Below are 10,463 nucleotides of genomic sequence, written 5' to 3' on the forward strand. Positions count from 1 at the left end.
CTCTAATAACCGCGCGGTTTTTTCTATGTATTTCGTTAGCATATTTTTTTTCAACTGAACTGAATTGAATGTGAATGGTCTGTAATTATGGCGGCCCTGAGCAACCTGAAACAGTGTCCGCCGTTCTCCACGCTGCCGGATCTGGCGCTGCGGCACAATCACATCCCAGAGCTGGAACGCTATCCTCAAATAAACCTGAACAGCGAACTTCTGGCTAATCCGGCTGGTCAGCGATACTACGCCGGACAGAGCTTCGTGTTTGTGAATGAGGGTGTCCTAAAGCGCATAGCTCGCAGCTTCTTTAATGGCGGATTCTGGAAGACGCTGGAGGAGGCACGCAGCCCAAAGACTAGGGAGCAGGCGCCGCTTATTGCCCAAGCGGGTGATTTAATCGCACAATTTCTGGGCCTGGCCACCGGCCTGAGGATCCTCCCGCACACCCAGCAGCTTAGTGCAGAACGTATTGCTCAGTTCGTGGAGACCAGGTGGGTAGGGCGCAGACAACTGGCCAATAATACCTAAACCTTTCTGTCCCATTCATTCAGGGATTGGCTCAACAGCGATGTGCGCTATCTTGCCTGGAATCAGCACTTCTTTTGCTTAGCCGTAGCCGGTGTAGACGATGTGGTGCGCATCTACACAAAGAGTTCCAGCGCGGCCACTGCCACTGTTTTAAAGAGTCCTTCCCAAACGCAGATCACCTGCATGGCGTGGCGTCCACTCTGCGCTTCCGAGATCGTGATAGGTTGTCGGCAGGGTCTTTGTTTCTGGGAAGTGGACAACACTTTGCACTTGGGACGCACAAATGCACCCAGCCAGATTTTTAAATAGTCAGTATTGAAAGTTTATCGTTAGTTGATAAATACATAACTTATTTTCCCTTTTAGCCCCAACAATCTGCCATTAACCTCGATGCAGTGGAACAAGGATGGCACCCACTTGGCCACCGCGTCCATAGGAGATCGTTCCATCATTATCTGGCAGCCGGACACCGGAATGATGCACCCACTAAAGCGTCTGGGTCCGCCGGGCTCACTGCTGAAGTGGTCGCCGGATAACGACTGGCTGTTCGCAGCCACCGTGGATCGGGTGTTCCGCGTGTGGAACTGCCACCAGCAATGGACCACCGAGCGATGGGTGTGCGGTCCCGGAGGCTATGTCCAAACAGCCTGTTGGTCGCCCTGCGGTCGCTTCCTGCTCTTCGTCAGCAGTGCCGAACCGATTCTCTACCGCCTGCAGTTCGTTCAACAGAGTCTGCTATCCTGTAAGTACGGAAGCTTTAAGTACGAATTCAGGGCAGTCTGCTCCCAGTGTCTGAACTGAAATGGTGGTCAGATACAAGGGTGCGATTTGGGGCTGCCCCAGATCAAAATAGTCAGGAACAGGTTGGCGGCTCTTGCAGCTTACAGACCGCCTGTATAATGCTGACTACAAAAACAAAAACCGGCACCAGTTTACTAGTTGATTTTTCACTTATTCCGTTTTTGTATCCCCTTGCAGCTTCGGCGGATGAGAAGGAAATCCTGCCCATTGCAGATCTAAATGCTTGCAGCATTGATGCAAATCGCACGCTTGTAGGTGGTCCCGCCCAGCAGCTTGCTTGGGATCCGCATGGCAACTACCTGGTGGTCACATTCAAGGCGACCAACTGCATCGCCGTCTTCCGCACCTTCATACAGAAATTCGATCTGCAGATCTCGGCGGCTTACTATCTGAACGGCGAGACGGCGGCGGAGCACCCGAACTTCATCTGCTTCCAGCCACTCTACGAGGATAACGATCGCTCCGTGCTGACGATCGCCTGGTCGTCGGGCCGCATCCAGTACTATGCCTTCGACTGATCTTAAAGCTTAGTGTTTTTTATTGTAATAAATTATTTGATTTGGTTTTTGTAAGCGTTAATACGCAGTTAAACAGGTTAAGCCTAATTTGGAATCCAACAATGGTAGGGGATTGAAATAAATCCAAAGGAGTGAGCCTGTGGCTGTACTGTGGCAGGTAATTATTGCCTTTTACAAGCAAACAGTTCCATTGCCACACCCCTATATTTATCTCTTTTTGACAGATTCGATTGAAATGTACAAAGCGTTTTACACCTTTAAGGTAATTGAATCAATTCGAGAACAATCCCTAATTAATTTTTTCTTAAAATTGGTCCAACAATTGTTTGCAATTTATATAAAGAATCAAATAAAATATCTGATTACGTTTATAAGGATTTATTAATATTTTTAATAAAATACCACTTCCTTAATGGAATACAATAAACAGAACGTATAGAATCACATTTGCTGTGGAATCATAGTAGTTTTTCTTTCATTTTTATGAACCTCAAAAAGCCGAGGTAATTTCGAATAGACTCAGTATAATATGAAGTAATTTATTGTCCGTAACAAAGTCTTCTGTCGAATACGAGTTCCTATAACTTCCAACTGTCTTAAAGCTGCAAAACGCTCCGCATAAACATGGATATAAATATATAAATAATGCTGTATAGTATATAACGTGACTTTCGATTACATAACAAAACAAAGAGTTACATATCAAACATAATAAGGGAACGATTGCTGAGGCAAAGGGATCACACTTGGAGCAATACTAAGTCATAATTTACAAACACACACACAACAAAACTGCACATCTAATTAATCGAGTTGGTCCCCTGGATGCTCTAGATGTCCCCAAAAAAGTAACCCAGAGCGGTGGCTGCCCTCATCCGCACCAGCGCCTGTTCGTCCTTGAGCAGCACGGCAATCTTGCTGGCCACAGTTTCCGTTTGGACGTTTCTCTCGCTGAGGAAGTTGTGCAGGATGCCTAGGCAAGGAGAACGATTGAATTTACTTCAAGTATTCTTGGGGATCACCCGAACACTTACCAATTACGATGGCTGCACTGCCTCGCACCTCGGGCCACTGACTACGCAACTGCGGCAGGCACGAATCGATGAAGTCCTGGATGTGATCCGTCAGCTCCAGTGCCTAAAAGAATAAATGGATGTTAGAAATACTGTTTTGTCCCGTTGACAACATTATAAACTCACTATTGTCTTGACAAATTCCAGCACAAAGCTGCTGTAGTTGAGCTGGTGACCTCGTTCCTCGCCCAACTGCTGATCCGCCATCTCCACGACCCTGGGAGCTGTTAGGAGACGACAAACCCGCTGCAGTGTTCCGCGACAGGCCGAGGCAATAGCCACTTCGCTCTCGCTGAGATGCAGTAGCAACGGAAAGAGATTGGCGATGAGCTGCTCTCTCAATGCCTCCATCGAGGATGTGGGTGAACTGCTGCCGTCATCGTGCTTGCCCTCGCATATGTCGCCAAACAGTTGGATGGCCGCCTCTCGCATCTCCAGCGCATAGTTGCCGAGGAACGGTCGAATCCGGATGGCGAGGGAGACGTGGAATGACTCCACCCGCTCGCTGGGCAATGCTCGCAGTATTCCAGACAGACCGCGCATGCTCTCCAGCGGAATGTTGATTAGGCAATCGCCCACCGGGTCGTCGACTCCCTTCAACAGAGCACCAATGGCAGTTTCCGAGTAGCGCTTCGCCTCCTTTTCTCCCAACTGGCCCACGTAACCCATGCTCTGGATGCTGAGACCTCGCACCACCGCATTGGGATCGGATAGCGCGGCTCCGAGGTGGAGCAGTATGGACGCAGCTAGCTCACCGGTGGGTTTCAGTGGCACCAATCGTGAGAAAAGACCCACGGCGGCCACTCTTTGACCATCGTATGGTGAAGCCACATATTTGCTCAGCGAGTTGACCAGTTGCCTCATCTGCGGACTTTCCAGCTGCAGCTGTTGACCCAGACCGATGGCCATCGGTGTCAGCAATTCGATGTAGTTGTGCCAATCCGCGCTGCTCGCCAGTTGCGTATTCACAGTCAGCACGCTGGCAATTTGCTCCATTTCTAGATTGGTCAGGAAGGCCTACAAATTAAGGCAATTGGCTATTATAGAGGATTATAGAGTATTTTATGGTGTTGGAACCGACCTGAAAAGTTTCCAGTGCTATTTGGCAGGGATTGAGCTTGATCAGCTCCTTGTTGGGCACGAAACCGAATTTGGTTTTGCCCGATTGCGTCTGGTTGGGACTTAGAGAGGCATTGTTCACAGGATTCGGTGCAGCCAAGTTGGTGTAGCTGCTCAGCGAAGTGAGCAGCATGCAGAACATGTCCGCAAACCTTGTTTCCAGTTGCTAAAAAGAAAAAGCCATTAGTGTGAAAATGCAACGGAATCCCTTCAAGGACTCACCCCCTTGATATCCTTGCACGGCAGCATCTCGTGCAGAGCGCAGAAAATGGCAAACGGCTGTCCGCTGGCTAATTTCTGGCGTTCGGAAAGATATGCCTCCTGACCGCCTTCCTGGAGGGAAGCACCACTTAGCAGCTGCAGGAAGTTGTCCAGCGTGAGGCCCGTCAACTCCGGGTCGTTGCACACTAGGTGCCAGTACTCCACCAGATTGGCGTCGTACGGCAGCGGCTGCGACAGCATTTCCGCACACACCAACTTGGGATGGTGCTTGGTGAGGGCCACCAGAGCTTTGAGCACTCCGGACTTCGCCCTGGGCACCTCGCACACCTGCAACGCCAACAAACTGTCGCGAACCAGGTCGGGAATGGCGTGGAACAGCTCAGAACCCTTCAGCTGGATAAAGAACTTGAGCACAACACTGGCGCCTATGGTGGAACTCTGCTCAGGATCACGCAGCGAATGAAGTAGAGTTTTGCTGTAAAGAGATTAAAACAGGTTACATATATACGCACAAATGTAGGTCGGACTAATCCTTACCAGAACTGTAGGTACTGAAAGCTGGAGATACGCAGTGCAATAATCTTGGCGATATCGCCGGCCAGATTGTAGATTTGCTTGGGCTCGTCGGTGATTATGTGCTCCTTGATGGCCTCGATCTCCTTCAGCCAGTCGGCAGTGCTGTCGATGCTGGCTATCGTCAGGGTTTCGTAGATGCACGCGATCTCCAGCGTCTTCTGCAGGATCTCCACGGACACCTGCCGCACCGTGCCATTCGAATCGATGCACCTGGGCACAATCTTGCCTAGCATCTGACCAGTCTGATTGAACTTCGACGGGGCCTCGCAGCCAATTTTCATGGACTTGATGTAGACATCGAGGGTGTTGTTGAACACGTGGCTGGCACAGATTCGCACCTCGGAGTTGCGATCCCTTGTCCAGCCCTCTAGGATGCCAATAATCAGATCCAGCGTGGCCGGCGAAGCATCCAGTTCGACGATGGCCCTCACCAGCGCATTCAACTGCGGCAGCGATTCATTGAGATGTTTTGCCAGGAAGCTGTTGCGCTCATCCTCCTCCTGAGAGTCGAACTTCATCTTGAGCTGCTGGGCACAGCCGAAGAAGTTGCGGCACGCGATCTCGAAGATCACCCCGCCGTCCACACACTCCTCGGTATCGGATCCACCTACATATAATGAAAGGATTAAGATAGATTTTCATCTAGTTAATAGAAGTTCCATACCTATACGTATAAAGTCCGTGCCCAGTTTGAGAATGGTGGGCAGAAGGGGAAGGTCGTGGAAGGGCGCCTCGATGGGGATGTTGAAGACCGTCTCCATGATCTGCTTTCGATGACGCAGAGGAGCCGGCAGCTGCTCCTTGGTGGCTATCAACTGGTTGCAGATGCTGAGAAGCGTCTGCAGGATAGCCGACATGATTGTTTGGTCCTTGTGCACGGCCAGCTGTTGGATGAGGAAGCCCAGCAATGTGTCATCTTCGTCCAGGTGTTGAATGGATTGTAACGGATCGGCTTCGTCCATGATGCGACCAAAAGCCTTGACGACGAGCAGGTTGCTCTTGTAGTTATCTAGCTCCTTGTGGGTATCCTTGATGAAGTGGAGATTGCTAAAGAAACCGGTGGAGTGCTTTCGCCCACCGACTTGGGCCAGTTCGGTCAGCTTTTTGATCAGATGCCCCAAGTGTTGGCGGGAAATGTAGCCCAAGGCTCTGGCACAGGGTTCAATGCGCTTTTCGTAGTCCGCATGCTTAACGTGCTTGTCCAATCTTTCTTGCCTGGCAGTTGTCACAATGAGATCGATCTTGGTGTGGATGCAGGCCACATCGGTCACCTGGAGAAGGGTGAGAGCCACCGCCTGCAGCAGCATGCCTCGCTCGGCACTGAGGTCAGGCAATTGCCACTCGGAGGGGGGTAGTTGCATGGGGTACAAGTACATCTGATCCGCCAACTTACTGGCCAGCCGTTGCGCAAAGTTCTCATCCAATCCGCCCAGAAATTCATTCGTTTCCAACACAAAATCGTGAAGTAGCTGGCGATAGGCACTCTCCCTATTGATTTGCAACAGGAGATCGGGTATCTTTCGTTCCCACAGCTCCTCCAGGGCGGGATTCACCTGAGGATGGTAGTATCGCAGAAAACTCAGAATATTCGAGCATCGTTTAATGCAATGCTGATTGCCCAGGAGTGCCAGACATCTTGCGTAAATCGTCTCGGCTCCAGGGACCATAACCTTTCCGCGCTTGATCACACTGCGATCTTCGCCAGCAGCGCCCATACTCTCCGGTGTGGCTTGCTCCGTGACGGCATCGTCTCCCGCAATATCGTACTCTATGTGCGGAGATTTGGCAAACAAACTGGCCAGGCACTTGGCGAGATTCCCGCAAATATCCGTGTAGTCCAGTAGGATCAAGTAGTTCAGCAGCTCCCTCTTGAGCAACTCATCCAAGGTGCCCACCGTGGAGGCCAGCATATACAGGGTGTTCTCACAGCTCAGCACCAGATTGGCGTGCTCCTCCTGGCTGCCGTGCTCCTGACTCGGCTTTGAGTACCGGCAACTGTGCCTCACCACGAACCACACAAACTCCTTGTCCCGTATGTGGGACTTTTGGGCGAGAGCCACAATGGTTTTTAGCAGCGTTAGCTTCATTTTGATCCCCCTTTCGCTGAGGATCAGTTGCTTCAGGCACTCAATGGTGGCTGGAATCCGGTTTTCTATATTCGCTGCACAGGAGTTGAGTAGGTGCGTGAGTATTAGCAGGGACTTCATCCTCTCGCGTTCGCTATTGTTCCGCAGATGGATTAGCAGGGTGTCCATAATGCGCGTGGAGTAGGGATGATGACCGGCCAGGAGGTGGAAGCAACGCAGCACCTCGTAGTGACCCTTCACCGTCTGCGGTTTCTCATAGTCCGGATAAACGCAGACCAGGTCGAACAAATGATTAACCAACACGTCAATTATGCCATCCAAGACTGTGGCATTCAAGGCCAGATTCGTTTTTAACACGGAGCAGAGGAACTGCGTCACGGCATTCCTGTCCACACTGCGTCGGTAGAGCGCCAGGATCTGGGGAACCAATCGGGCGGCCTGATCCTGAATCCGGTCCTTTGGCAGCAGTGGATACATGCTGGACAGGGCCTGCAGTATCTCCACGCAAACCTTTGGCTCCCGCGAGTGCAGCCATTGATTGAAGAGCACATCGTAGGCCACACTGATCTCCGTGGAGCAGTTCTCCTCTTCCTTCTTGCCGCTCTCCTCCAGTAGAGCCTCACTGAATCTACCGATGGCATAGGCATGTGCCTGCTTGATGTGATCCTGCCGTATCCCGACTAGATGTGGCTGACTACGGCTCAATATGGCCTTTATGTGGGGCACCACCCCTGCCGGATTCTCAGTGGCCAGCAGACCGAGGCACTGCATCAGCATGAAGTGAGCCACACCTTCTGTACTTGTTCCCTTCTCCTGGAGCGCGTCCATCACCTGCTCACAACTCTCTGGGCTGCTCCGTCCGATGGCTACCAGGATGCGCTGGGCGGGATTCTGTATGAGGGGCACGTGCTCGGGATTCTTGGTGAGTTCCTGCAGTGCCAGAGCAATAAGTTTCTGATTGGCAGCCGGCGGCAGAGGAGTTTCCGCACCCACCACGCGACGAATGCAGCTGAAATATGGAAAGGAACGGATTAGAGAAGCTGTTCATTGCTGATCCCCTAGGGAAACTTACTCCAACAACATGGCCACTGTTTGATCGGTCATCTTGGGCTGCTGCGATCGATGTTCGCTAAGGATCTCTGCAGCCCGCTCCGGATGGGTCTCCAAGATTTTCACGATCGCCTGCTGCATGGCAATCCGCACCTGCTCCTCCTTGTCCATCAGCCCATCGAAGATGTTGTGGAGAACGCCTGCAAATGGGCAAGAAATGTTTTAAATTTGGTTTCTTAAATCATATCATATGGAATATAATCTAAAATTTAGATGGTTTTAGTTAAGTCAAAGCTAAAATAAGTAACTAATTTTAGTTAGTGCCAGCAAATAGCAGAACAATGGACTGTACTCAGTAACACGAGTAACTAGATCAAAGTCAAGTTAACACTAGAGCCGTATTTACATAAGTGAACAAACTGCAAGGGTAGCAGAAGTGGCACAAACCACATTGATTCATGGATTTACATGGATGATGATATGTTGATTTTGAATTACATTATATGAGCCATTTTAAAACATTGAAATACGCATACCCCTATTTGATTGAGCACAACTGTGGGCACTTTCAATACTTACATTCTGATAAGAATTCAAATTGTCTGACACATTCGCATAAATTAAAGAGCTTCACATCATATAAGCATCTATCAATGAAATGAAATAGGCCAGAAAATGGCAAAAACCAAACGAAATAATGCTGGAATCAGCTGATAGGGATTGGTCAAAAATACACGTCATCCCAGAGATACAAAAGTCTAATTGGACTGGACTAGCGATACTCTAGAGGACTTTTCGCAATGCAATGTTATTTTTGTTCTTATTCCAACAATTAGCTGTAAAACAAAAAAAAAAAAAAAGCACACACACACGCATGCTGATGATTAATCAAATCGAATTGAGTGCAATTTGTGGGTGTAATTGTGAAATGTTGTTGTATTGATTTTTCATTCTCATAAACTCGTTGTTGTAGATGCTTTTTTTGTAGGGCTTCACACACTCAACAGGTCCCCATAATACACACGTACATAGATACGAAAATAGAGTTATTTAGCCGCTCTCCCTTTCGCTCAAAGGATTCCCCATTACTTTTGGGCGCTCATGTGTGCGTTGTGCCTAATGCGTAGTTCTATTTTTAGAACGGGACAAAAGACTGCGCTTCGCCTAATCACAAATCCCAATTGGAGTGGGTGGGGTGGTGGCGGCCAAAACGCCCATTTCACGCTAAAGCGCTCTCAGCACTTGTGCTTGTGTGTGTGTGTGCTTTCTAATGGGCCCATCTTTATCTTTATCTGTGTCTTTATCTATGGGATTAGGCAGTGTTCCCTTTGTTTTCATTTTCATTTGCATTTTCGTTTGCTTACCTTCCAGAATCGTTGGCTTATCAACGGGCGCCGCTGCGGCGGTAGATGCATCGGCATTTCCAGTGGCGGCGCTATTTCCAACAGCTGATTTGTTGTTGGTGGATCCTCCCCCTGTGGCAGCACCACCACCGCCGCCGCCAACCCCTCGCCCATCCATCTTCTTGGTGGAATTGCGCGTTCTCTTCCACTTCTCCAGCTTAACGGGATTTCAGACAGCGATTAACTCTAACGCGCACTTCGCGATCGCGGAAAAACTCGGAAAAACAACAGATTCACTGCGTTGCGAAATTGTTTGTGTTTAAAACGGGTGGCTGCACTTATATTGCGGAAAAACGGCTGTGGCAAATTTAGTACGTTTTTATCATAGCCATGCACTAGTAAGGCTTCCAACCATGATGTGTGTCCTCGCTGTCCAGTGGTGGCGCAAACCATAGGCGGCGGTGTCACCTGGACTAGCAGGGCTTCCAACCACGGCGTATGTCCTCGCTGTTGCAATTTAGTGGCAATTTTAGTACGTTTTTATCGACGCCAGGGCTTTCAACCATTGCGTGTGTCCTCGCTGTTTAGTGGTGGCGCAAACCATAGAAGGTCATCAATTGGCTATGAAAATTAAATTCAAATCTTCTGTGTATAAATAATAGTTATGCGTCTCGTTTCATTATACGGAATTAGCAATTAAGTTACAAGTAATGGTAACTCCTGGTTCCATTTAAGTATTTTAAATTAAAGTAAACAGGTAATACAGCAAACTAATAGAAAATTAGACGAAACAACGTTTTTGAGATAGTTTTGAAAGTATTCAAGAGCAATTGAAATGCCTAAAATAAATTTGAATCACATGATAGCTCTTTTGAAATTAAATAGCATAGCCATATGATTTTCTCGCAATTTCTGCGCTCGCAGATAAGCTGACGTTCTTCTCACGCTATATTCCCAGCGATAAGAACTATTTCCCTTCGATGTGATAAGTCGGAGGTAAATTTAAAATAAACACTTTTTAAAATGGTAAGGCCTCTGCGTTGTTATTTTAATTCGATATCAGTATTTCGACCACAAACCAAGGCTGAACCACAAAATATGTCCCAATGATAGTCTCTTATCACGCCTTTCCTTCGCTAAAAAGAACACATG

The 10,463-nt window shown here is 48.8% G+C and overlaps 2 protein-coding genes across 3 annotated transcripts; one reads left to right on the forward strand and one right to left on the reverse strand.

Annotated features, from left to right (window-relative positions):
- Positions 1 to 5: 5 nt before the first annotated feature.
- Positions 6 to 2,208, forward strand: LOC6620458 (aladin). Of its 2 annotated transcripts, XR_004362358.1 has the most exons (5): positions 6 to 485; positions 546 to 830; positions 888 to 1,264; positions 1,501 to 1,998; positions 2,066 to 2,208. XR_004362358.1 is itself a non-coding variant. In XM_002044629.2 (4 exons), the coding sequence occupies exons 1-4, from the start codon at positions 88 to 90 to the stop codon at positions 1,839 to 1,841; spliced, it is 1,401 nt and encodes a 466-aa protein (XP_002044665.1). In that variant the 5' UTR covers positions 6 to 87; the 3' UTR covers positions 1,842 to 2,208. The 2 variants fall into 2 exon arrangements, 1 of the variants encoding a protein (XP_002044665.1); XM_002044629.2 differs by having other exon boundaries at positions 1,501 to 2,208.
- Positions 2,209 to 2,348: 140 nt separating this feature from the next.
- LOC6620459 (maestro heat-like repeat-containing protein family member 1) lies at positions 2,349 to 9,623 on the reverse strand. Its single transcript, XM_002044630.2, has 9 exons — positions 9,333 to 9,623; positions 7,991 to 8,168; positions 5,496 to 7,927; positions 4,793 to 5,438; positions 4,256 to 4,730; positions 3,996 to 4,199; positions 3,041 to 3,931; positions 2,876 to 2,978; positions 2,349 to 2,814 (listed from the first exon to the last, which is right to left on the reverse strand). Exons 1-9 carry the CDS (start codon positions 9,487 to 9,489, stop codon positions 2,672 to 2,674), a joined length of 5,229 nt encoding a protein of 1,742 aa, XP_002044666.2. The 5' UTR covers positions 9,490 to 9,623; the 3' UTR covers positions 2,349 to 2,671.
- Positions 9,624 to 10,463: the final 840 nt, after the last annotated feature.

Source organism: Drosophila sechellia, chromosome X, assembly GCF_004382195.2.
Source record: "Drosophila sechellia strain sech25 chromosome X, ASM438219v1, whole genome shotgun sequence".
In the NCBI taxonomy this organism is placed as follows: Eukaryota; Metazoa; Arthropoda; class Insecta; order Diptera; family Drosophilidae; genus Drosophila; species Drosophila sechellia.

What these genes read in the sequence shown, in the direction of transcription:
- LOC6620459 (XM_002044630.2), bottom strand. Translation starts at nt 9,489, where the DNA reads ATGGATGGGCGAGGGGTTGGCGGCGGCGGTGGTGGTGCTGCCACAGGG. An exon ending in TAAGCCAACGATTCTGGAAG is followed by an intron (nt 8,169 to 9,332) that starts GTAAGCAAACGA and finishes GCCCATTTGCAG; the next exon opens with GCGTTCTCCACAACATCTTC. An exon ending in CGTGCAAGGATATCAAGGGG is followed by an intron (nt 4,200 to 4,255) that starts GTGAGTCCTTGA and finishes TTTTCTTTTTAG; the next exon opens with CAACTGGAAACAAGGTTTGC.
- LOC6620458 (XM_002044629.2), top strand. Translation starts at nt 88, where the DNA reads ATGGCGGCCCTGAGCAACCTGAAACAGTGTCCGCCGTTCTCCACGCTG. An exon ending in CCCAGCCAGATTTTTAAATA is followed by an intron (nt 831 to 887) that starts GTCAGTATTGAA and finishes TTTCCCTTTTAG; the next exon opens with CCCCAACAATCTGCCATTAA. An exon ending in TCAACAGAGTCTGCTATCCT is followed by an intron (nt 1,265 to 1,500) that starts GTAAGTACGGAA and finishes ATCCCCTTGCAG; the next exon opens with CTTCGGCGGATGAGAAGGAA.